Source organism: Fukomys damarensis, unplaced genomic scaffold, assembly GCF_012274545.1.
Source record: "Fukomys damarensis isolate Sample0158 unplaced genomic scaffold, DMR_v1.0_HiC HiC_scaffold_37, whole genome shotgun sequence".
NCBI classification, from domain to species: domain Eukaryota; kingdom Metazoa; phylum Chordata; class Mammalia; order Rodentia; family Bathyergidae; genus Fukomys; species Fukomys damarensis.
The window spans coordinates 4,597,666-4,625,638 of NW_022900949.1; the positions used below are offsets into that span (position 1 = coordinate 4,597,666).

The following is a 27,973-nucleotide window of genomic DNA, read 5'->3' on the forward strand; positions in this document are numbered from 1 at the left end:
GAGGTTCCATTTGACCCAGCCATCCCTCTCTTGGGTGTCTTTCCAAGAGCACTAAAAGAATCATATCACAGAGAAGTATGTGCACCCATGTTTATAGCGGCACAGTTTCTAATAGCTAAATCTTGGAAACAACCTATTTGCCCATCCGTTGGAAACTGGATAAAGAAGTTGTGGTTTTTCTATAAAATGGAATATTACTCAGCCATAAAGAGCGAGAGAATAGATTCATTCATAGGAAAATGGATACATATTGAAGATATACTCCTAAGTGAAATAAATAAGTCCCACATGTGTAAATACCAAATAGTTTCCCTGGTGTGAATATTCTGCAACAATGCATAAGATTCTAATAAGATTACTGTCATTTAGAAATGGGAGGAAAGGAGCTAAAGGTGTAGGGAAGGTGTGATACGTAGGGGAAGAACAAAAAGGGAAAAGAAAAAAATGTGAGAGAATGAAAAGATGAAAATAAAGTGTTTGTAGATGGGGAGGGGAGGAGGGGGTGAAGGGAGGGCAGAGGTAAGGGGAAAAAAATGAGAATCAAGACTTGCCATGTAAAGGTACATGATCCCAACAATGAATGTAACTGTACTGTATCCCTAAATGTACCAATAAACTCAATAAAAAAAAAAGAAATACCACTCATCCATAAATAATGAGAAATTAGTCATTCATGGGAAAAATGAGTACTTATACAGAATATAATTCTTAAGTGAAATAAATAAGTCACACATGTGTAAATAACAACTAGTTTCTCTGGTGTGAAAAGCTATAATAGTACTCAAGATCCTCATAGGATAATTAACAATGGGAAATAGGAAGAAAAGGGCTACAGGTGTAGGGAAAGTGGGAAGGATAGGCAAATGCAATAAGGGAAAAGCAAAAAATATGAGACAATGCAAAAATGGAAATAAAGTGTTTGTAAATGGGGAGGGGAGAAGGGGGTGAAGGGAGGGCAGGGACAAGGGGAAAAAAGGAGAACCAAGACCTGTCATGTAAAGGTACGAGATACCAGTAATGAATGTAACTGTACTGTATAACTAGAAAGTATCAATAAACTCAATAAAAAAATCATCAGAGCAATGCAAATTAAGACCAAAATTAGATATAATGTCACATATATTAGAGGGACTATTTTGAGGGGCTGCTCAGGTCTCTGAATACAAATAGTGAGAACAAATGGGAATAAAAGAAAGAGACAGACAATATTCAAGGTACCTCAGGACCAGAAAAAGCTTGCCTCTAGTGGACAGACTCAATGAACTCCACCATGGACCAGTCTTGATTATTCAACAAGAAGCACAGGACAGTGGGTAGGGTACTTTTCCAGGAACTCTGACTACAACAAGATTAGGGTAGCAAGATAGGTAACAAGTTTAGCATCTCAAAGGGAACAAGTTAAGATCCTTCCCCATAACTGGATGCCTGTATTTTATATTGCCACGCTGAGTGCTATTTTTCCTCAGGAGCACTGTGATTATGGCTTTTGCACACAGCCAGGAAAACTGTACCTTTTACATATACCTCTCCTCCTCAGGCAAGGTATCCCCTGCACTCGGGACTGTGGGGCCTGTGCCTGGCCCCCACCAATCTATACATATTATGGCCGGTCTCCAACTAGCTATTGTGAAAAACACAGATGGTGACAAATGCTGGTGAGGATGTGAGGAAAAAGAAACCTCAGATGCTTTTTCTGTCAGTGTAAACGAGTGCAGCCATTACAGAAAACAGTGTGCAGGATCTTCAAAATTTTAAAATAGAACTACCACAGAATCCAACAATCTCATTATTGTATCTCTGTCAAAGGATATGCTATCAACGAGCCAACATGTGTGCACATTCCCCCTTTTTATCGCATTGAGTTTATTAGTACATTTTAGGTATACAGTACAGTTACATTTATCACTGGGATCTTGTACCTTTACATGACAGGCCTAGGTTCTCATTTTTTCCCCCATTCCCCTGCCCTCCATTGGGCTAAAGTGTGCATTCCCTTTATCACAGCAGCATCCTTCCCAATAGTCAAAGATTGTCGTCAACTGTTATCAGATGAATAAAGCAATGTAGCACATGTACATAATCCAGACATAAGAAGAAGCAAACCCTGATATTTTTTACATCATGGGAGAACCTGCTTGAAATTAGGAGAAGTGAAAGTAAAGGAGCCAGACAGAGGAAGCGAACACCACACAAGTTCACAAGTTATATATGGATGGATCTCTGAAAAGCAGAACTCATGGAATCGCAGCAAAATGACAGCCACTGGAAACCATGGGGGTAGGTTTAGATAAGTTAGGGTCAAAGTGAGAATTTCAGTTAAGACAGGAATAGCTACAATAATTCTATTGTACAACAGGATGAATGAATGGGTTGCGAAAAATAAATTTTGTACTTGAGCAAAATGGAAAGTTACCAAATGGATTCTAGAAAATGATTGCAAAAGACATATTTGGCGTAAGTCAAGCATGCAAACTATTTAACGAAGTATGAGAAGTCAATCTACACACACTGCTAAATGAGAAAAGGGTTACTAATGAGATAATCCTCAGAAAGTATATTAGGTACAAAAATGTACCCAAAAGGGTGCTTAATCGGTCATAGCAAAACGCAAATAAAAACACACTGGGAGACCACTTCATAGCTGAGAAAATGCTATACTTTCCATTAAAAATTGCTAAGTATAAGCAAAGAATTGAATATACCAGAAATTCCATATATCAGAAAGCCAAAAAATGCCAGCAACAATAAAAATACTTTAGCAGTGTCCTCAAAAAGTTGCTAATGCAAGCATTATGTGACACAGCTGTCCAACTGCTATGTGAATGTTCCAAATAATTGATAAGCAGTATACTCCTACTGGTTAGCAATGAAGATAGGCTCTGAGAAATTTACCACTAGCCAATGTTGTTATCATACAAATGCTGTATAGTAGATTGGTGTACAATGGGCATGGCTCTGACATCTCTTGGGAATCTAATGTTATGGGATCCCTGCTATATACACAGTGTGCCACTTAGCAAAACAACACTGCAACACATGACTGTATGCAAGCAAATGTGCATGCCCAACCACAGCTGGGCTAGTCACTCCCGGAAAAAGAAGGAAATTACCCAGATGTCCATGGGTGGATGATGGACAACCACTTGTTGTATACACTTAAAGTAAAATATTATGCAGTCACTGAAATGAAGAAAGATTGTTTAGCAGTAAATAGAAAAATGGAGAACAAGAATTTAAAAATAAGGAGCAAGGGACAGAGGGTCAGAAGAATGAAGAGAATGAAGAAAAGAGCCAAAATCACAAAGAGTATAGCAACATTTCAAGAATAATCCTAGGCATTTATATCAATATGAATAAATATGACAAATTTGCTTTCAAAGCTAGATTCCAGAATTCATGTAAAAATCTAAAAATTTAAGGAGCAAAAAATGATTTAGGAGGATGAAATTAAAAGCACACACTCAAAGAAATAGAGTACAGGCCATCAAAAGACAGACACACTGTTGTTTGGAGCTGGAGATATTTGTTTTTAGTTGTAGGAATCCATAGAATTTGTGAATCCAATTATTGTTGCTACAGAAAGAGGGATAGTGAAGGTAGGAATGTGTGCTATTTATGGTCACAGATGTCATGAATTCCCAACTTAGATTCTTTCCTTCTTGTCTAAAAAACTCATAAAAATACAATGAGGCACAGTCCTGGTATGGCTATCACTCTTATGAACTTCATTCCAATTTTTATGGGGAAAACAAAAGCAAAATAAAATTAAAAAGGAAGAACATTAATATTATGCCAAGTAATATATTTTGAGGATACTGTGACAAAATTATATGTTTTTTTCCTTTAAGTCACAGTGGAAATATATATCAAGAATGCTTATGACAAAACTTACTTTTGAAAACATCGAATATTTATAATAAAGGAAAGTTACAAGGAAAGTGATGGGAGAGTTGCTGAGGAGAAATAAATATACAAATACAAAAAAGCAAAGTTATAGGGAATGGAAAGAGAAAAGTACATTTAAAAATCATAGCATTTTCACAATGTTTCCTCACTTTTAAGGACAGTGGTTCATCATACACAGCTAGCTGCTCTGCTGAGGAGTCTGTCCAGGGCCCCCTTCACATCCTTGTTCCTCAGGCTGTAGATGAAGGGGTTCAGCATGGGGGTCACCACCGTGTACAGCACCGAGGCGATCATGCTTGCCTGGGAAGAATGGGTCACAGCAGAGCTGAGGTAAACCCCAAATCCTGTCCCATAGAACAAGGACACCACGCACAGGTGAGACCCACAGGTAGAAAATGCTTTATATCTGCTTGTAATGGAGGACATTCTCAGTAAGGAAGAGATAATCTGAGAGTAAGAGTAGAGGATCCCTGTGACAGTCGGTACACCCAGCAGTGCAGTAGCCACATATAGAAAGATGGCATTGATAAGGGTGCCGGAGTTGGCTGCCTTGAGAACCTGAGCCAGTTCACAGAAGAAATGGGGAATCTCAGTGACTGTGGAGAAAGTGAGATACTTCATTGGTAGAATGTGGATCAGGGAAACACAAAACGTGATGATCCAACACAGCAGAACTAAAATATCACAGAACTGAGGGTTCATTATGACTGTGTATTTTAGTGGGTAGCAGATGGCCACAAAGCGGTCATAGGCCATCACAGTCAGAAGGAAATCATCCATGCCAACAAAGGTATTTAAAAAGTATACCTGAGTGAGGCATTCTACATAGGAGATGCCTTTGCTCTGTGCCTGGATGTTCATCAGCATCTTTGGGATCGTGGTGGAGACAAAACAGATGTCCACAAAGGACAGGTTGGAGAGGAAGAAGTACATGGGGGTGTGGAGGTGGATGTCAGAGCTGACTGCCAGGATGATGAGCAGGTTCCCCAGCACTGTGACCAGGTACATGGACAGGAACAGTCCAAAAAGAAGGGGCTGCAGTTCTGGATCTTCTGAAAGGCCCAGGATGAGGAATTCTGAGACATATGTATAGTTTGCTTCTGCCATGTGGCTGGTGCATATGCTGGGAAGGAAGAAAATGCAATCTTTAAGGACAGCCACCTGCCACCTTGGACAGTTGTCACTTTCAGTATCATTGATGCATACATGTTCTTCTCTACTAGACCCAGCCAGTAACTGTGATTCCATCAGCCAAGTATCTCATTTTTCTTTTAAATATTTTACATTAAAAATTATATATTTTCAAATATGTATAATTTAAATATATATATAATATATATATGAATATTCAGAACTTTTAAAGTTAGACAAAATCACTCTTCCAGCATTCTTATATAAATCTATGGACAACAAATAATTATTTTGATATGTAACTTCCAAAATGTTTAAAGACATTTAATGACTTATCCTTTATAATCTTATTTATTACTGAAACTCTATAATAGTGATTAAATATAAATTTTCATCTCAGACAACCTTCGTTCTTTGTTTTTTTTTTTGTACCAGAATCAAACTCGGGACCTTATGCTTTCAAGGCAGTTGGCAGAATCACTGCGCTAAATCCACAGACAGAGAAACTTCATTCTTTGAAGTTGCTTCTATGGATGTTACCATAGCTTCCTAATTCTTTTCTTTTTAAATGTGTTATTATTATTCTTATATATTTTTGAACTTTAAAATGGCATGTGTATAGTAGAATCTCAATAAGTGTTTTTTCATTATTATGATGATGATTAAACACTCTCTTTATGATAATTTTTCAGATAAGTAATTTCCCAAGGTACAGTACACAGCTCTGACTTACAAATTGGATTCTTGAGTCAACCTTCTTTGAATATGCTTTTATTTCATCAATATATCATGTATGGGATCTCATGAAAATAATTTTGACTCAACATGTCATTTCCTTCTGTATTCGCTTCTACATTCACCATGAGTTCAGATTGGAGTAAGAAATTAAATGACTTGTGTGGGACTGTTCTTCTGGGATAGACTTGTGAGTGTTTCATACTCATGAGCTTCTGTTCTGAAAATCGCAATAAACCTGCCCTGAATGGATATTGATTATCAATAGGCCACTTAACTGGGGGAGCCACTGAGGATGAAATTCTGATCAACACTGAATAAAACAGGTGTGTTAACTGTTTTAATCACCATTTAGCCCATTTAATGTATGAAGTTCCCTAAGTCTCTCACTTTCAAAGAATTCCTAAGAGAACTGCTAAACAAGGAGGAAAAGTCATTTTCATGACATCAATAGAAGGAAGAGAAAAGGTATTAATCATCATTTAAAGAAAATGGGAAGCAACTGTGATTGTGTACACTCATCTGTGCAAGGCACTGTATTACTATCAGCAGAGTTAATGCCCAAAATGGTCAATGGATTGATTTCATTATTAATATTCAAACACTGTATAAACTCAGTCGTCTGACAAAAATTAAAAGGCAAACTTATGATTAAAAATGTTCACATTCTCCATTATAAAAAGATTCAGTACTATGAAAGCCAGAAGATGTCAATTCAAAATAGAAATGACAACATCATAGACCAATTCATTCTGTCAGAAAGAAGGAAAGATTTTCCTTGAAAAAGAGAAATTTGAGCTGAGAAAGGAAGGATAGATCTTTTTTAATCAGGGGAGGTGAAAGAGCTATCATTCCACATAAAAGAAGAGAATGTGCAGTTGCTGTTTGAGAGACTGAGCTGGTTGGTGTAGGATGGGACTTCAAAGGACATAACAATGTAAAGCAGGGAGCAGGGTCATGAGGGAGACAGTGTGTGAGGCCCACAATACAGCTTCCTATAAACTTCCCTGTGCCGCCCTTATATTCACAAACTTAAATTGATTTTGGTTCTGAGTTGGTGACAGTTTTATCTAATCAGTTGTATTTTCAGGGCCTGACATAATCCCCATCACATTGCAGATGTTCAAAAAATTCACATGTCTGATATGTGGCAAAGACTAAGACTAAAATGTTAACCATAGCTTTCAAAAAGATAGGCCAGTGAAGAGAAATCATAACCACAATCACAACAGAAAAAAAAGTCTTTTAGAAGCTTTTACAGTAATTAAATGTTTTTAGCAGTTAGGGTGGAAACTCTTGGGACATAAGGAAATAAAGGATAAATTCTAAACACACTAAAAAATTGTTTTAATTCCCAGCCCACAAGATGTGCTAAGATCATGTACTACAGTATCTGTATCTATAGCCAAAAAAAATCAAAATCAAGGGTCACAATATCTGTAATAAAATCATGAGCATTCTGAGATAGTGTAGTAGAACTTCAGTGATTCAATATGTACCTGAAAATTGAAAGAGATCAGTAAGATATTAAGCTGAATACCAAGCAACAGAAAGGATTATATTACTGCATCATACTGAAGACACTAAAGAGAATGAGCAAAAACAATGACAAGAACAATATAGAACTATCCAGTGATCTGTAATAAAATCATGAGCATTCTGAGATAGTGTAGTAGAACTTCAGTGATTCAATATGTACCTGAAAATTGAAAGAGATCAGTAAGATATTAAGCTGAATACCAAGCAACAGAAAGGATTATATTACTGCATCATACTGAAGACACTAAAGAGAATGAGCAAAAACAATGACAAGAACAATATAGAACTATCCAGTGATGTCAATATATCAAACTCACCAGCAAAAATAAATTATAAACGAAAAAAGCAATTGCATTAAGAATAGACAATGCCTCGTGCATAACAGATATTCACTGAGATATTTAAAATAAATTATTTTTGAATAGGAATCTGCAATTGATGACTAAGTTCTGAAGATATTGAGAGACTGCAGAAAATTTGAGGTTGACAGAGTAGTAGTTTCCAGCATATTTGAGATAGGTTCTGAATTGCAGTATGGGGGAAAAAAAGTCCAAACTTAAAAGATGATTCCATAAAAAATAAAGTGCCTTCCAAATACAGGAAGTTCACCTTCATGGTCTAAATAAATATTGGGCGGTGTTAGATTTATTATTTGCAGTAATGGCCAGTAACCACTTCCTCTTTTCTTCTCCACCCACCTCCCTTGGAAGCACTGATTCTCCAGTGGCTGCACAGCAGATAACCAGTCTCCATAACCTCTCCCTTGGAAGTCCACTGGGATTTCACAGACTGGAATCAAAGCATTGTAGGTGAGAAACAATGGGGCATGTTTAAAGTTCCTAGCATCTCAACTGTTGAATTCTCAGAGTTCCTCATTATATAAATTGTACCATTTTCTTCCTGATCTCCAAATAGTTCAGCTCCCCTAGGGTGCAGAGAAAATAATGGACTGAAAACTTCTAAAGTCAATTACACATCTTTGCAGGGAGAAGTGAAGGAAAGTAGATTTACTTCCTCTGGAAGGAGACACTATATCTTTTATTGGATTTAAAATTCACAAGCTATTCCCAAAGGAAAGTAATTATTACAAGGTGCCAAACTTAACAAGAGTTGTCTGTGTGGAGCCTCTTTAAGAATCTTTGAGTTTGCAGACCACTTCCTGTCCACAATGTTAGATTCGTGAAAATATGTCAGGGTAGATAATAAAGTAATTGTGATTTTATCCCTTTAATTGTAATACTTTTAAAAGTAGGGATATGTGGGACATATGTAGGATATGTATATACACCGGCAATATGATGAAAATATTTTCTGTTATTCTTTAGCTAAGATTGCCACGGACTGCTCATGTCTGTGAATATCGTGAAAAACATCGAACTGTGCAATTGTAATGGATGAACTGCCTCATGAGAGAATATATGCCAGTAAAACTGTTTAATGGAAACTAAATTCAAACACTTCGGAAAATTCATTATCTTGTGGTTCAAGGAACACGAATGATATTAAAATAATGCATTATTATTTTTTAAAAGTTATAGAGGAAGTGATTTCATTTCTCCTAATTAAATAACATGGATGTGATTAGAGGTGTGTGTGTGTGTGTGTGTGTGCATGTGCGTGTGTCTGTCTGTCTGTACGTGTGTTGCTAATGATCCAACCGAGTTCCTCGTGAATGTTAGATAAATGCTCTGCCACTGAGTTATGTCCCAGCCCTGGGTGACACCTCTTGATTCTGGTTAATAAAGCACCTTTACCCAGCCTGCATACAGAGGAAGGCAGAAAGTGGAGATCTGGGACAGCTGTGCAGGGATTCCTTCTCACTCAGGCCTTCCTCAAGCCAACTAGTGATGACTGGTTTGCCATGCAGGTTCCTCTGCTATAACCCATGACCCTGATCTCAGGCCTCCTGATTGTGCCAGTTCTTGGTCCACTATGCAGAGATACTGGTGGGCATAAAGGTCATTTTTCTGAGCTCCAGAAGATAGAACATAAGAGAACAATGGCAATAAAGGCATGCCAGTCCTCCATAGTTGGTAAGTTGGAGAGATCACCACCTTTCAGCAGAATTTTGAATATCATCAGAGAAAGGGCAGAGGGAACTTGTAGTAGAGCCTTGCAGAGTTCAACCCTGCAGGAGGTCAAGAAGCTCAATGTGGGCCTGGTAGCCTGAACTCAGCCTGAACCTCAGGGGTCAGACATTGGCTAGCTGAGACTAAAGGACTTAGTTCTGCACACGACTGCACATACTGTCCGTTGTGACAGCAGAAATATAGACTGAAAGAGGCCCTTTCAATTATTTTTCTTCATTCTTTTCCACATTCCACTCTGCAAATTGTTTTTTCTGTCTTCTTTTTCCAACTTGGTCTCTTGCTCCTGCATATTATTCTTCATCTCCCTTGCTATTCCTCTTCCTCCCTTAACTCAGATTTCTTCTTTTATTGTTTTTTCTTCTTTCTTTACTTTCATTTCTTCTCTCATTTTCCTTCACTCAAGTGTTGATAGTTTCAAAGCAAAGTGAGCCCCTATTACCACTAAGGGGTTATATTCTTGTCCTTATTCTTGCCCTCTGTCTTTCCCTCTTTTATTCAACGGTTTCCTAAAGTTTGTGTGGTCATCCTGTGTCCTCTGGCTTACCTTGAAACCTTCTCCAATTCTTTTACCTATCTACTCCTCTCGTCCTAACTCTGTCTACCCCATCCTAAAGGGTAAAGATGCTATATTGAAGAGTTTATTCACTGGAAACATATTTTGGGCTGCTTCTTGATTTTTAATTCACATGGTTCAAAGGTGATAGATTAATGACTACCACAAAACGGCAATTTCTAAGTTGAATTTGATCCTACTGTGTTGCTGATTCTATTAATTGGGCTAAAGGCATGTGATTGATTTCATGAGTTGTCTTTTCCAACATTGTGAAAATGAGAATTTCTATGAGTTATTAGAGACTCAAAAGCTAAAGTGCAACTATCTCATGAAAATGTAAGTAATAACCCCGGAAATTTAAGCCAAGGACAGCCCAACAACAAAAATAAAAATGGGAAAACACTTTCGTGAGACACAAAGACAGACTTCCAGTTCACCAATGGCAAACTGTAGGGCAAATGAGGTTGAAAAATCTGACAGTGAACCACCAAGACACCGTGAACTCATAGCACAGGAAGTAACAAAACAGATCAATCAGGTTGTAGAAAAATTCAAAATAGAAATAATTTCCCAGATAACTACAGATATGGTGAGCACAACGAAAGACATGACTAAAGACTCTAGAACAGAAACTGACAAAAAAATAGATGAGCTCAGGAACATGATAGAAGCCATGAAGGCCCAGCATAAGAAAGAAATGGAAACCATGAATGCCCAAAATAAGAGAGAAACAGAATACATGAAACAGATTTAAACATATATCCAGAAGATTCAATACTCTATTGAAAGTTTTTGTACCAGGATAAATGACTGTGAAGATAGAATTTCAGACATAGAAGGTAGTATTGATGTCAGTGACTGTGAAAAGAGAGGTCTCTTAAAATCAGTAAGGGATCATGAGAAATTGATCCAACAACTCCTAGATGATGCAAACAAGAATAATGTAAGATTGATAGGAATCCATGTAGTAGCAGGAGAAAATAAAAGTGACTTAAAAAGCTGTTCACAGAATCAATGACAGAAAACTTTCCAAACAGAAGGGAAGAATTTGACATACACCTAAATGAGGCCTATAGGACTCCAACTAGCCATAATCAAAAAAATCAACACCTATACATATAATAATCAAGATCCCAGAAACCCAACAGAAGAACAAAATACTACAAGCAGTAAGAGAAAAGCAACAAATCACATTTAAAGGAAAACCCATCAGAGTCACAGCAGATTTTTCAGCATACACCCTCAGGTCAAGTAGAGTGTGGAATGAGGTTTTTCATGCCCTAAAAGAAAACAACCTACAACCTACACTGATGTATCCTGCAAAACTCTCTTTCGAAATGGATGGGGAAATAAGATACTTTCATGAAAAAGAAGACCTGAGAAACTTCATGAATACCAGACCAGCACTACAAGGAGTTCTAAATAATATCCTAGAAAAAGACAATGAAGGCAACAACACCATGAGGCCCAACAGAACAAATCAAATAGTCAAGGCAAGAAATTAATGGGAGGGGGGAAAATTAAAGACTCAACAAAAGGACAATACCATGACAATCATAACTCAGTACAGATCAGCTTTTCACCTTCAATATCAATGACCTCATTTCACCAATCAAGATAAATAGACTGGCAAAATGGATTAAAAAGCAAAATCCAACAATATGTAGTACACAAGAAACACACCTGGTGCAAAAAGAAGCCCATAGACAGAAAGTGAAAGGATGGAAAACAGTTCTCCAGGCTACAGGAGCCCAGAAAAAAAAGCATGGGTAGCTATTTTATTTGCAGACAAAGTTTGCCTTGAACAAATATAGCAATGAGGTCCTTTCCTGTAAAAGATAAGCTCAAGATATGTATGTCTGTGAAACAAGCACTCCAAAAATACTCCAAGATATTCGAGAAGAAACCACAAACCAATAAAGCTAAATCCCAAGATGCAATGAAAACACCAAGCAAAGTGAGTGGATGAAAGAGTTTGAAATGACTAAATCACTTTCATCTCCACCATGGTTACACGAAAAATAGTGGACTGTACACCTCAGAGCAGAGTCATCTGCTAAGTGGTCTGCTTAACACTAGTATCTTTTTCTCACCTTTGGATGTATCGATGTCATGGTCCAGACAGTGGCGGTCTATGATTGGTTTGTGGTGCTCTATAACCCAATGAGTTACTCAGGCACCACAAACGATTGCGTTGGGGGAGTTGCAATCCCAATTTTCATTTTTGCTGATCTTTGTGGAATTCCATATTCATAACTTCATTTTCCTATGACTTGCCAACACCAGGGGTTCTTAGTGTGTTACAGGTCCTTCCCTCCTCCGTAACCTTTTCTATTTGGAAAACTTTCCAAGGACCATATTGATGTACTGATGCTGCCATGTTATTTTCCCCTCAATCTTCTGGATTGTTCTCCTTCTAAAAATTGTTTCATCATCAAAAATCATGTGGTAGAAAAAAATTATTTACAATTTTTAGGTCCTGAGTTTCAGTTGCTTGCTTATTTTATGGAACAAGTGTTAAATACTACTCGGGTTTACTAAATTTTACCAGAAACAAGGTGACAGCCACAGTGATGTGTACTTTGTTCACCCCTGTGTTGAATCCCTTCACAGACTGAGGAGCAAAATAAATATAAGTACCCTGGGGAATCTAGAACAGAACAGTAAATCTCAGGGCCTTAGCATTTTTGGTTAGATTAGTATCATAATTTCTTGCCTCTAATTTCACAGTGTAATGCTGGGAGGATGGATAATGAACTTTCAAGTTGAACATAAATTTTCAGTTTGGAAAATGAAACATTCTTGAAGATATATGAAAGTTTGTATTGATCATTATTAAGAGTATACTTTCGGTGTGTATATTTTGCTTCAAAACTGAAATACAGAAAAATCGCCATTAAAAAGTGTATGTAAGCCTGCCTGCGATCACCCGGTGGCGTGCGTGCGAGCTCCCGGCCTGCGTGACAACATACCAGGAAGGCCCCAAAGACCCCGGAGGGGGTTTCTTCAGCTGCCTGTCTGCCTGCCTGCCTGCGATCACCCGGCGGCGTGCGCGTGAGCTCCCGGCCTGCGCGAAAGCTCCTGGCCTGCCCGACAACAGACCAGGAAGGAAGGTAGCCACGCGGGCGCCCTTGAAACACCCACACGACACCCCCCCATTTTAAAAACTCCTGATCAGGCCAGTCCTTAGACCAACTCTGCAGAGGCATAGGTTCCCATGAAGGGTAGTTTTCTGAGCTCCCAACTTTGAACATCTTTAAACAAAGGGCAGGGGAAACCTGTAATAGAACTGAGTGAAGTTCAACCGTGAGGGTAAGGAAACTAAAGTTAGGCCTTATAGATTGTGATCAGTCTCAGTTGTGAGGAACAGCCATTGGCTAGCTAATACCAGGGGATTGGGTTCCACATATGACTGTGCATGTGGTATAATATGAGATCAGAGATAGCCTGAAAGAGGACCTTCAAACTCTTTTTCTTTCCCTCTCTCTTTTCTCTTTTTTCTCCTTTCCACCCTAAAATTTCTTTCTTTTTTCTGTCCTCTCTCTCCAACTCAGTCTCTTGCTCCACCATAGTGTCCCTCATCTCCCTTTCTATTCCAGTTCCTGAATAACTCAGACTTCTTTTATTATTTTTTGTTTTTAGGAGGGGTTTCTCTTTATGTTCTTTTCTCCAGTCATTTTACCTCACTCATGGCTCTGTACCTTCAAGGGAAGGCAAGCGCCTGTTACTGTTAAGGGGATATATTCCTGTCCTTATTCCTGCACTCTCTCTATCCCCCCTGAAGTTAATAGCTTTGTAAAGATAGTAAGGTAATTCTACAACCTCTGGATTCACTTCAAACCTGCTCTAATTCTTTCACTTATCTAATCCTCTTGTTCTAAGTCGAACCCCCCATCCTAAATGGTAAAGATGCCATATTGAAAAGAATATTCACTGCAAACATACTATGAGCTGCTTCTTGAAATTAATCTAATTCACATGAGTTAAAGGTGATACATTAATGACTACCATAAGTGGTCAGTTGGCAAGCTGTGCCTGATCCTATTGGGCTGCTGAATGTATCAATTGGGACAAAGAGTGGTGATTGATTTAAAGAGTTGTTTTCTCTGATATTATGAAAACGAGAATGTCTATGAGTCATTAGAAACTCAAAAGCTAAAACGCAACTATATTAGGAAGATTTAAGTAATACCCAGAAATTAAAGAAGGACAACCCAACAATAAAAATAAAAATGAGAAAACACTTAAGCAAGACACAAAAACAAATATCCAGTTCACCAATAGCAAATAGTAGGACAAATGAGGATGAAAAGTCTGATAGTGAACCAACAGGACTCCCTGGACCCATAGCACAGGAGGTAACAAAATTGATCAATCAGGCTCTAGAAAAATTCAAATCAGAAATAATTTCCCAGCTAGCCAGAGAGATGATGAGCAAAATAGAAGTCATGATTCGAGACTCTAGAGCAGAAACTGAGAAAAAAATAGATGAGCTCAAGACTGTGATAGAAGCCATGAAGACTCAGCATAAGAAAGACATGGAAACAATGAATGCCCAACAGAGGAAAGAAATGGAATCCATAAAACAGATTCAAACAGATATCCAGGAGATTAAAAACTCTATTGAAAGTGTACGAAACAGAATAAAAGATTGCGAAGATAGAATTTCAGATATAGAAGATAGGATAGCAGTCAGTGACCGTGAAAAAAGAGGTCTATTAAAAACAGTAAGGGATCATGAGAAATCAATCCAACAACTCCTAGACGATACAAAGAAAAATAACATAAGACTGATAGGAATTCATGAAAAAACAGGAGAAAACACAAATGATATAAAAAAGCTCTTCACAGAATTAATGACAGAAAACTTCCCAAACAGAAGGGAAGAATTAGACATACAGATAAGTGAGGCATATAGAACCCCAACTAGCCACGATCAAAAAAAATCTACACCTAGACATATAATAATCAAGATTCCAGAAATCCAACAGAAAAACAAAATACTACAAGCAGTAAGAGAAAAGAAACAAATCACATGCAAAGGGAAGCCCATTAGAATCACAGCAGACTTTTCAACACAAACCCTTAGGTCAAGGAGAGCCTGGAGTGAGGTATTCCAAGTCCTAAAAGAAAAGAATCTCCAACCTAGACTTTTGTATCCTGCAAAACTCTCTTTCAAAATAGATGGGGAAATAAAATACTTCCACGACAAAGAGCACCTGAGAAATTTCATGAACACCAAACCAGCACTGCAAGGAATTCTAAACAATATCCTAGAAAAGGACAACGAAATTCACAATAACATGAGGCCCAACAGACCAAATCAAATAGGCAAGGCAAGAAACTAAAAGGAGATGGGAGAAAAAGTAAAAAGAGTCAACAAATGGACAAAAACATGACAAGAATAAGTCAAAATATATCAGTTGTAACCATCAATGTTAATGGCCTCAATTCACCAATCAAGAGAAACAGATTGGCAGAATGGATTAAGAAGCAAAATCCAACAATATGTTGTATACAAGAAACACACCTAGTGCAAAAGGAAGTCCATAGACTGAAAGTGAAAGGATGGAAAACAATTCTCCATGCGTCAGGAGTCCAGAAAAAAGCAGGGGTAGCAATCTTATTCTCAGATAAAGTAAATTTCAAACCAAAACTCATTAAGAGAGACAAAGAAGGACACTACATCCTTGTAAAGGGAACAATTCAAGAGGAAGAGCTGACAATCATAAACATATATGCACCAAATATAAATGCCCCCAACTATATAAAACAAATATTAAGTAACATGAAAAACCAAATAAGCACTAATACAATTGTAGTGGGGGATTTAAATACCCCACTATCACAAATTGACAGATCTACTAGGCAGAAAATCAACAATGAAATAATAGAACTGAACCAAGCTTTGGAACACATGGACTTAATAGATGTTTATAGAGTATTCCACCCCCAAAAACCAGAATATACATTCTTTTCGGCTGCACATGGATCATTCTCCAAAATAGACCACATACTGGCTCACAAAACAGGTCTAAATAAATGCAAAAAAATTGAAGTCATCCCCTGTTTATTATCAGATCATAGTGCAATCAAACTAGACATCAATAGCACAAGAAACTATAGAAACTTCACAAGCACATGGAAACTGAACAACACTCTCCTAAACAATCAATGGATTACAGAGGAAATTAAAGAAGAAATTAGACAGTTTTTACAAATAAATGAGAATGCCAATACAACATACAGGAATCTTTGGGACACAATGAAAGCAGTTCTACGTGGAAAATTCATAACATTGAATGCCCACACTAGGAAAACAGAGCGGGCTCAAATAAACAACTTAACGATGAAACTTAGACTCCTAGAAAAACAAGAGCAAGAAAAACCCAAAGCTCGAACAAGAGAGGAAATTATAAAGATCCGAGCAGAAATCAATGCAATTGAAATTAAGAAAACGATACAAAAAATAAATGAAACAAAGAGCTGGTTTTTTGAAAGAATAAATAAAATTGACAAACCCTTAGCTAATCTTATCAAAAAAAGGAAAGAAAAGGCTCAGATCCATGCAATTAGGAATGAAAAAGGCGAAGTCACAACAGATCCGAAAGAAATCCAGAGGATCATGAACACCTACTTTGAGAACCTGTACTCTAATAAAATGGAAAACACAGAAGAAATGGACAGATTTCTAGATACTTATGAATTACCAAAGTTGAACGAAGAAGATAAAAACATTTTAAACACCCCAATCACAATCAGTGAAATTGAAAATGTAATTAAAAACTTACCAACAAAGAAAAGCCCAGGCCCTGATGGATTCACTGCTGAATTTTACAAGACATTTAGAGAAGAACTACTACCATTACTCTTCAAACTTTTCAATGAAATTGAAAGAGAAGCTATACTTCCAAATTCATTCCTGGAAGCAAGTATCACTCTGATTCCCAAACCAGAGAAAGATACAACCAAAAAGGAGAACTACAGACCAATCTCCTTAATGAATATAGATGCAAAAATCCTTAATAAGATACTAGCAAACAGAATACAGAGGATTATTAAGAAGATCATCCATCATGACCAAGTCGGATTTATTCCAGAGATGCAAGGGTGGTTCAACATACGAAAGTCAGTGAATGTAATACATTATATTAACAAAGTCAAGGACAAAAACCATATGATCCTCTCAATAGATGCAGAAAAAGCATTTGATAAAATTCAACACCCATTCATGATAAAAACCCTGCAAAAAATTGGAATAGATGGTCTATACCTCAATTTAATAAAGGCTATTTATGAAAAACCATCAGCCAACATCATATTGAATGGCCAAAAACTGAAAACCTTCATGTTAAAATCAGGAACAAGACAAGGATGCCCACTATCGCCACTTCTCTTCAATATAGTTCTGGAAACATTAGCCACAGCAATTAGACAAGAGAAAGAAATTAAAGCAATAAAGATAGGAAAGGAAGAAGTTAAACTATCATTATTTGCTGATGATATGATACTCTACATTGAAGATCCAAAAAACTCCACCAAAAAACTTCTAGACTTAATTGACAGATTCAGTAAAGTATCTGGATACAAGGTGAATACCCAAAAATCAATAGCCTTTCTATACACAAATAACAGACAGACAGAAAGAGAAATAAGGGAAAAAATTCCTTTTACAATAGCATCCAAAAAAATGAAGTATCTAGGAATCAATCTAACAAAAGAAACAAAAGATCTCTACACTGAAAACTACAGCACTCTGAAAAAAGAAATCGAAGAGGATATAAAAAAATGGAAAGATATCCCCTGCTCCTGGGTAGGAAGAATCAACATAGTGAAAATGGCCATACTACCGAAACTGCTATATACATTCAATGCAATGCCAATTGAAATTCCAACACTATATTTCACAGAACTAGAAAAAAGAATCCAAAAATTCATTTGGAACCACAAGAGACCTAGAATAGCAAAAGCCATTATAGGCAACAGTCACATGGCACCAGGTGTAACAATTCCCAATTTGAAACTATACTACAAAGCCACTGTGATAAAATCAGCATGGTACTGGCAAAGAAATAGGCCTGAGGATCAATGGAACAGACTGGAAGACACAAAAACAAATGCAGATGTACTCAGCTACCTCATCTTCGACAAAGGAGCTCACCATCCTCAGTGGAGGAAAGATAGCCTCTTTAATAAATGGTGTTGGAAAAACTGGATATCAACCTGTCACAGATTAAAATTAGACCCTTATCTTTCGCCATGCACTAAATTAAAATCCAAATGGATTAAAGATCTAAATATTAAAACAGAAACATTAAACTTGCTGGAAAGTAAGTTAGGCAGAACTCTGGAAGACATTGGTATAGGAAAAGACTTTATGAACAAATCCTCAGTAGCACGGGAACTAGCAGAAAGAATCAACAACTGGGATCTCATCTTACTAAAAAGCTTCTGTACTTCAAAAGAAACCATTAGCAGAACTAAGAGACAATCTACAATGTGGGAAAAAATTTTTACCAGCTGTACCTCAGACAAAGGACTATTATCAAGGATATATAAAGAACTCAAAACAATCAGTCCCCCCAAATATAAAGACCCGATCCAAAAATGGGCATCCGAAATGAACAGACATTTCTCATACAAAGAAGTGAAAGCAGCAAGAAAATATATGAAAAAATGTTCCACATCACTGGTCATTCGAGAGATGCAGATGAAAACAACACTGAGATTCCACCTCACCCCACAAAGAATGGCTGCTATCAAGAAATCACACAATAACAAATGTTGGCGGGGTTGTGGGGAGAAAGGAACCCTCCTCCATTGTTGGTGGGAGTGCAGACTAGTGCAACCACTATGGAAATCAATATGGAGATACCTCAAAGAGCTTGGACTGGAGGTTCCATTTGACCCAGCCATCCCTCTGTTGGGTATCTTTCCAAGAGAACTAAAAGAATCATATCACAGAGAAGTATGTGCACCCATGTTTATAGCGGCACAGTTTGTAATAGCTAAATCTTGGAAACAACCTATTTGCCCATCCGTTGGAAACTGGATAAAGAAGTTGTGGTTTTTCTATAAAATGGAATATTACTCAGCCATAAAGAGCGAGAGAATAGATTCATTCATAGGAAAATGGATACATATTGAAGATATACTCCTAAGTGAAATAAATAAGTCCCACATGTGTAAATACCAAATAGTTTCCCTGGTGTGAATATTCTGCAACAATGCATAAGATTCTAATAAGATTACTGACATTTAGAAATTTGAAGAAAGGAGCTAAAGGTGTAGGGAAGGTGTGATACATAGGGGAAGAAGAAAAAGGGAAAAGAAAAAAATGTGAGAGAATGAAAAGATGAAAATAAAGTGTTTGTAGATGGGGAGGGGAGGAGGGGGTGAAGGGAGGGCAGAGGTAAGGGGAAAAAATGAGAATCAAGACTCTCCATGTAAAGGTACATGATCCCAACAATGAATGTAACTGTACTGTATCCCTAAAATGTACCAATAAACTCAATAAAATAAAATAAAAAATACTTGAAAATAAGTGTATGTAAATGACAGAACTTATTAGGACAAACTAGCTTTATCTGAGTAGAGGAAAATCCAAAAATTCCTTGTGGATATTATATTTCTTTTCACTCCTTCTTCCACAAAAATTGGGAAGTTCTTAGAGATTGGGACGGCATGGAACAATTTGGCTAATTAGGAGTTCTGTGCATTGAGCCTCAAAGTCACAGAGGCCTTCAGTCTTTTAGTGACTTCAGTCCTACATCCAGCTGCATAACTATCTGAGGCTCTATTGTTGTTTGTATTATGAAGCTCCTATGTGTCTTTGTATTAATTTCAATCCTAAGGACAGAGACTGAGCCTTCACTGGGCAGCAGACATAAGAGCGTCTTTGGATCTGCTCTCCTTGCCTATGAACCAGCAGGGAAACAACATCACCCTGTAAGTGCAAAGGGACCTCACTGATATGAGAAGGATGCTTAAAGTTATTATTTCCTTATCCTGAGGAGAAGCATGTAACTTTTGGTGGTCAAATGTGAGGGTTCAAATATGAAAAATATCAGTTATAAGGAATGGAAATTTGATGATCTTGATTGTAGCAGGGAAAGCAGAATTATTTCAAAATTACTTCTCACCCAGCTTCTACTTCTATTGATTTTTAACACATTGCAGCAGAATACATGCTCTTCTTCAGTGTCTCCTAAGCACTCTAAAAGGAGTATAGGGGTGGTGATCAGGATATAGAGGAAAACATTAACTATAACATTATGAACTGGATTTGATGGCTTCATATCTTCCACATCAAATCCCCAGTGATATTCCCAGGCACTGACCAACTTCTTCAATGTGTCTTGTTTTATTTTATGTTCTCTGTCTTGCTGGAGTTTTATTTGCTTACATTGTTTTGCTTGTAAAAAATGGAAAAATCTCTCATTTAATGGATGCTGCATTAGGTTGTTATGTAGAAAGATGAGTTGGCAGAATTGGGTTGTCTGATTGCAGATACAGGGGTACTTCTGTGAGGTTGTCTCTTAGCACAACAGGACAATCGATTCTCTGTCACTTCAGGACAGGACCCATATGAATGGTGCCATTACTGTTGGAGTTTCCTGAGGGTGCACAGAGCAGAGCCATGGATGACCCTGGCTGCATCCACGAAAGCAGATGATAGGCAAAGATCTGAGAGAAGGCTTCCTTGAGCACTAAGCAGAACTTTAGCTTCTGCCACCACTGTAGGATATTTTTGAGCTTCTTACATCTTTCTCCATGCTAGCACTTATTTCCCAACTCCAATGTGGAAAATTTATCTGTTGATTTCATTTCTTGAGGAAATGAGAATTCCAAATGTGCCTCTAAATCATCTGTGTTATCAACTCTGAACCTCTGCATAAAACTCTTTGTGGTTTGCAAGCAATGAAAAAGTTTCAGTGTGTCAGATAGCATCTGTCAAATAATTTTGTAATCCATTCAACTCCACTTACTATATCTGTGATGCAGGGGAGGTTTTTAATATCTCTGAAAGAGCATTTGCATTATTGTTAAATGATACTTGATGCAACTGCCCTAAGGATTATGCAGATGACGAGTGCTCTATTTTGGGTTAATGTATACAAAATTAGAGTAAATTAAAATGTAGCTATCATTACTATCAGTGATAAGCATATTCTTAGTAGTTATCTCTTGGGTCCTTTAGTTACTCCTTTTGTATTTCTGTTTAGGACACTTTTTTCTGTTTGTGTAATTACATGTGCATGTTTGGAGAGGAATGATGTACTTTCCTTTATAGCTGAATTTACAGACCGATAGCTTTTTTGGCACAAAGGGGACATCAAAAATTACGACACTGAGTGGACTCTTCCCTGAGTCACAATACTTGTCCTTAATAATAATTATGTGAATATATATAGCACGTTACTGTCTGCAGCTCCATGCCTTTCACAAACGTCCCATAGATATAAAGAGAAGACAAAGTTGCTTTTGTTTTTTTCTCTGCATCATGAACACTTGGACCCTATAATCCATTTAATTGTACCTCTATGATTTATTGTAAAACAAAACACGTCGAAGATACTCATGTGTGTGTGTGTGTGTTTTTAAGTAAAAAGAGAAGGAAGTACGTGACTATATCTCAAGCTTAGGAAGATTAAAACCTTCATATCATTTCAGGCTCCAATGCCATTGGCATGCACTTTACCAATCTAATAAATTTTCTACTTGCTTAATGGTGCACATCTTTATTTTCAAAGCAAAATCCCACTTATGGGAGGCAATGAAAGGAGGCCTACAAGGAAAATTTATAGCCATGAACTCTCACATCAGGACAACAGAGCAAGCTCAAATAAACAACCTAATGTTGAAACTCAAAGTTCAAGGAAAAGAACAATTCAAGCCTAAGGCTCATACATGAGAGAAAATTATAAATGTCACAGCAGAAATGAATACAGTGGAGACTAAGAAATCTCACAATTGCTAAATAGTTCAGTTTTAAGTTTCTTTAGTTGCCACACATGTGGATAAAGGCAGTTCTCCTTGTTTTCCTCAAGCATTATGGGCACAGAGAGGAAGAGAGATTCACACTCATTCTGCCCTCAGAAACAGGTCACACTAACATACTCATTTCTTCAGTGCCATCCCTTGGCATACTCTCCAAAACTAAAGCAAAATGGAAATGATATTCCTCAGGTGATGATGAAAGTTCTTTGTATCAAATCATAGAAGTCATTACTGAAAAGGTGGTAGGCATATTTGGAAGGTTATTCTGATGAATAAGTGTATGCAGATAAAAATGAGTCACCTATTTTGTGAAAACATTCACATTTTACATGCTCTATTTCTTGGAAATCAGAAAAATGCCACTGCAATATATTATATAATAATTTTAATATGAGTGACAGGGAAAGAAGCACAATGATTTTTGAAAATGTTATCACAATAATGAACTGACAAGGTAAATGAGGGCTCTCTCTACCTCCCCTTCCTCTCTGATAAGGCTGAGAAATGGTTGAAGAGAACTTAAAACCACTATCTATAGATACAACCTAATTTATTTGAGGGGGCAATAGATGTGCTGTAACACACTCTTCGGATGATTTTTAACTCAGGTTTAGATAAATTTTTAAGAAATTGCTTGGGGATTCATCAATCAGTGTTGACCGGAATACAATGAAAGAAAATCTACCCATAAAATTCATAACGACAGATTCCTTTGAGGACAAGAGACAAAAGAAAATGATAACAAGTACTCACATTTTTAGGTAATTGTTCATATAGCTAAAGAATATTGATGATGATGCAAATATTAATATTTACATTAACATCTATAGATAATATGCATGGGAAATTGTCTAAATATCAACAAATATTCTCAGACAGTGATTGTCAACTGGCATTTAAGAAAATGACTCAAAAATTGAAATATAAATATTCTGATTAGTATATTAGACTAGGCCTAAAATATCTGGAGATATAAGAATATCTCCAGATAAATATATTCCTAATATAGAATTAACAGTGATGAAAATCAAATGATTTTCAAAATATTTTCTCTTTTTATTAACTTTATCGATGCACTTTCGTTATATGACATAGTTACATTCATCATAGGAGTGTGTACATTTACATGTTGTATCTTGGTCCTTAATTTTTCCTCATTTTCCTTTTACATTCTTATTCCCATTTTACAAGTGAGGGGAAGTGCACTATTTTGTGCATGTTAACAAGATTTTATGTACCTTTCTTTATTGTGACTGAGTTTTAAGTCATACATACATTATTTCATATTCTATTTTGGGATTTTCCCCAATTAAATCACAGAATGGCCTGAGGAAAATATGGGTCCCAGGTTCCATCACATAGCTGAAATATGAAACAGGCAACTCATGTTTCAGGAGAGATTGATGGGAAAAACTGTTAATTAGAAATAAGAATGATGGGACACAGCTGGAGCCTTGGGAGTTTCGTAATTTCCGATGTGGTCAACTGGATATAAGAAGGTTTATGATCAGAACAGCAGCAAAGCATTTTTTCAAGCTATGGTAGACTACAGAGTAAAGAAAGACATATCATACAGAGCAGATATGTTACTGATGTTGTGTGATTAAGTACACCTGTATAAAATTTTAAAGGCAAAGGTGCTTCTTATCATTTATTATTTTGACATATGCAAGGTACACTAATCTACATTTGAGGTAATTTTGTCTGAAGACTGTGTGAATGTATCTGAACCTGCAATCTAAAAATTTGAATGCAATAAAGACGAGGATAAAAGTTCCATATTCAATAATTCATGCACAAACAAAATTTATACGCAGTATATTTACAATTCCTGCGTAAGCTCTTACATTCTTAAAAGATGAAGTCAGGAAAAAAACAACAAAAATGAAAAACATTTTTTACAACAGTGGCTCAAAAGCAATGGTTCTAATTGAAAAGAATTAACTTTATTTTAATTTTCATATAATATAGCCCAAGATTTGGTAGTACCTGTAGACACCATAATCAAGGAAATTTCTAGCATTTTATGAGTATGAAATACAGAATATTTCAATGCTTTTCAATTTTCTTCCAATAGCATCAGATTTTCTTAAAGGGGGATAGCTTAACAGCCCTCTACACATTTTGGATAAAAGCTTCCCACATTTTACTGTGATCCAGGACTCCAGGACTCTATGAACGAGGCCTGCTCACACTGTGCAGTAGAGGATGATAAAAGTAAAAGGACACAGAGGAGGTGGAATACAAATCAGCCACCACCGAGTCCTAGATGTTGGAGTTTATCACGATAGAGCATATTGATGAAGACTGTGGCTCTCTGCTGGGAATTCTTTGTTTATGAATGATTGAACTAGGAATATATGAAGAGTTTTGGGGATACTTTTGTTTCATTTTTGAAATGAACTTTATTTAAATGTGCTCAAGGAACATGGAAAGATATAATCTCACACACGTCTCAGAGTTCTACCTCATGAGCTTCTCAGAGGACCCGGACCTGCAGCCCATCCTCTTTGGACTGTTCCTGTCCATGTACCTGGTCACAGTGCTCAGGAACCTGCTCATCATCCTGGTCGTCATCTCTGACTCCCACCTCCACGCCCCCATGTACTTCTTCCTCTCCAACCTGTCCTTGGCTGACATTGGTTTCGCCTCCTCTACAGTCCCAAAGTTGGTTGTGGACATCCTAACTCACAGCAGAGTCATCTCGTATACAGGCTGCTTGATACAGTTGTCTCTCCTTCTGTTTTTTGGATGTGTGGATAGTGTGCTTCTGACTGTGATGGCCTATGACCGCTTTGTGGCCATCTGCCACCCCCTGCATTATGTAGCCATTATGAACCCTCACCGCTGTCACTTATTGCTTCTGCTGTCAGTCTTTGTTAGTGTTGTGGATTCCCAGCTGCAGTATTTAACTGTCTTAGAAGTTTCCTGTTTCAAAGATGTGGAAATTCCTACTATCTTTTGTGACCCTTCCAAACTGCTTCACCTTTCATGTTCTGATACCTTAATCAAAAACATAGTTCCATATATGGTTGGTATCCTACTTCTTTTTTTTTCCCATGTCAGGGATCTTTTTCTCCTACTATAAAATTGTTTCCACTACTCTGAAAATCCCATCATCTGGCGGGAGGTACAAAGCCTTTTCTACCTGTGGTTCTCACCTCTCAGTTGTTTGCTTATTTTATGGAACAATTCTTGGAACGTATCATGGTTCAAATCCATCATATTCTCCCAGGAAGGGCATGGTGGCTTCACTGATGTATACTGTGGTCACCCCGATGCTGAATCCCTTCATCTACAGCCTGAGGAACAGGGACATCAGCAGCACCCTGAAAAGGTTCCACTTTTGGAAAATCTAATCCCAGAACCTTTGCAATTCATGTATTTGGAATATAATTTAGAAAATGTGTTAAAAAAAAGAAAACCCAAGACTTATCTGTAAACACATCAACCTTGGTTTCATAGTTTCTGAAGTTTGATGTCTTCAACTTTGTATGATGTTTCATTACTGAGCCATGGCTTTTCAAGAGGTAGTATGGGGAGTTCTTCATAAAGGTGCCCTTTTTAGTTTGGAAAGTAAAAAAATAATGGACATGGGTAAAATTGAGGCTTGCATCAAAAATATCTGATCATATGTGTAACCGAACTCTGCACTTGAAATTGCTTAAAATCACACCCTTAAATATGTATGTCTTTCTACAATGAGTGATAGAAATAAAAAGGTGGGGACATGTTTTAAAAAGCAAAAAATTAACAAAGGTAAAAATACCCTTAAGACTTCTTCTGTGTAAATGAAGAGTCCAAATTTTTGGTGACATTCTTTTTTAAAATTTTCATTGGCTATCAGACATTTCCAAGATTGAAGTAGTATGGACCGATATGGATAATTATCAGCTGTGTGCATTGAGATTGGAAGGTTATGAGATAAGACATAACCTGTCAATTTCTGGTGTTTGTTTGCTATCTGGAGGTGACTGTGTCTCCTCCTCCATGTTCATCTAAATCAGGAAGCCTACATTTGACATTGCCATATCAATTCTCTGGGCTGTCTTGAATCTTTTTTTGGTCCTCAGGGATGTGTGGAATGTGACATATTGTAGACACACAGCCTATCTCACAAAGTAATGGATGGGGAAATACTATTGGAAACATCACTTCCCATCATGAGAACTACTGGACTGTGGGATGGGATGATGGTTGTGCACAGTTTTAGCTCAGAGGACTATGAAATGTGTGTACTTGATTTCTCAGGGGACCCTAAATAACAGTCAAAGTTTTCCTTTCCTCATGCATTGGCCCTGCTTCGCATAGACACCTATCCCATGTAGTATACTGTGAGTGTCAGGAAACTATTTCCTCAATATCTCAAAAGAATTATGGTAGAGACGAGGAGGTTGATGGTGAAGATGAAACAACCATAATATCTTGAAGCAATAACTATACATTTCTGTAATAGCAGCAACTAAGTTATGTACTCAACGAAATTTGTTTCATTTCATCTGCACAATATTTCTGAGTTAAAGCTCCTTTATCATTATTTTCAAAGCTGCATTCTTGTGTAATGAAGTACAAATTGTTGGATAGAAAATAGTGAAGATATGTACCCTATACATAAAAAGAACCACTAAACTCAATGAAAAAAAATATTTACACAACGCTGTGTGATAACGCACACAGGACAGTTTACCAGACAAACCATGGCACACATTTCCTTGGCAATCCAAGCACCCATTTTTCTTTCCTGTCCCTCCAGGTAGGACCCATTTCTTACTGTTCCCTACCCTTAGGAGTCCCACGTAGATCGCTGTGGAGAGAGAAGTGAAACTGATGCATGCACTTTAGAAAGGATGTCTAATTTGGGAGGTCAAGATCAAAGATGGAGAAGGTATACAATGATTGGTTTTAATCTCATACATGTTCCCCAATCCATTCCTTCCTTGAAGCTGCTCTTCTCTTAAATCATCCTCCTCCATGTCTACAAGAGAAAGCAATTCAGGTTGGATTTCTCTCCAACTCTGAAAACTGCAAGCAGTTTAATTTTCCCATAATTACAATGTAGACATAATGACCCCTACTGAAAACTTTATGATGGTTAAGAAACATCATGACTCGTGGATAAGATGAAAAACTGACAATTTAATTTGGAATCATGCTCCCCTCGCTGGTATGCAAAATGTGACAGGTTGTTTTTATCTTTGACATCTAAGTTGATCTCTAATTTATAGCACTGAAGGAAGCCTGGATTAAACATATAATGGATGTCTCTGGAGTGATAAACCATAATGGTACATAGGATCCTAAAGGTATAATTGACAAAGTGAAATAGGAAGAAAAGGGCTAAATGTGTAGGGGAAGTAAGAAGGGTAGGGTAAAGGAAATAAGCAAAAATAAAAAACATGGAAATAAAGCATTTGTAAATAGGGAAGGGAGGAGGGTTAAAGGGAGGGCAGAGTAAGGGGAAAAAATGAGAACCAAGACTTGTCATGTAAAGGTACAAGATCCCAATAATGAATGTAATGGTACTGCATACCTAAAATGTACCAATAAACTCAATGAGAAGAAAAACATATAATGGATACTCCAATTATTAATACGTAATGTATATATAATATAAGGCTAACTTGAAAAGTAGATAGCAGTAGAACAAATGATAAATTATTTAATTTAATGAAATTTAAATAAAATATTCAGATATCTCATGTTGTTACTTTCTTTTTTGCATAATGGGACATTCTGTACTTTCTTTTTGCAAATAAATGCATGTATTTATAGGAAATGCATTTCTGAATCCTCTGCTTTTATCAATATCCTGTAACACAGGAGGAATGAAAAACAAAAATCTTTCCTAAATGATGGGTAAACTCTTTAGACTCACAATAAGTTTACAGGGAAAAAATAACAATCCAGATCTGTCATGTAAAAGATCCCAATGATGAATGAGACTGTATCGTTTGCTATGAAAGTACCAATAAACTTAAAATAATAAAGCACACACATACCATATATATATATATATATA

General features: G+C 37.0%; 2 protein-coding genes and 1 pseudogene across 2 annotated transcripts in view; 1 reads left to right on the forward strand and 2 right to left on the reverse strand.

Annotated features, from left to right (window-relative positions):
• The window catches only part of LOC104860579 (olfactory receptor 7D4), a 100,716-nt gene that overhangs the window by 59,699 nt on the left and 13,044 nt on the right, over window positions 1–27,973 (reverse strand). The window lies entirely within an intron of this gene.
• Window positions 4,075–5,025, reverse strand: LOC109117948 (olfactory receptor 7D4). The gene has a single exon (XM_019207153.1). It carries the CDS (start codon window positions 5,011–5,013, stop codon window positions 4,075–4,077), a length of 939 nt encoding a protein of 312 aa, XP_019062698.1. The 5' UTR covers window positions 5,014–5,025.
• On the forward strand, window positions 24,147–25,329 carry LOC104860578 (annotated as a pseudogene).

Excerpts from the sequence above, each read along its gene's own strand:
- LOC109117948 (XM_019207153.1), bottom strand. The coding sequence starts at position 5,013 with ATGGCAGAAGCAAACTATACATATGTCTCAGAATTCCTCATCCTGGGC.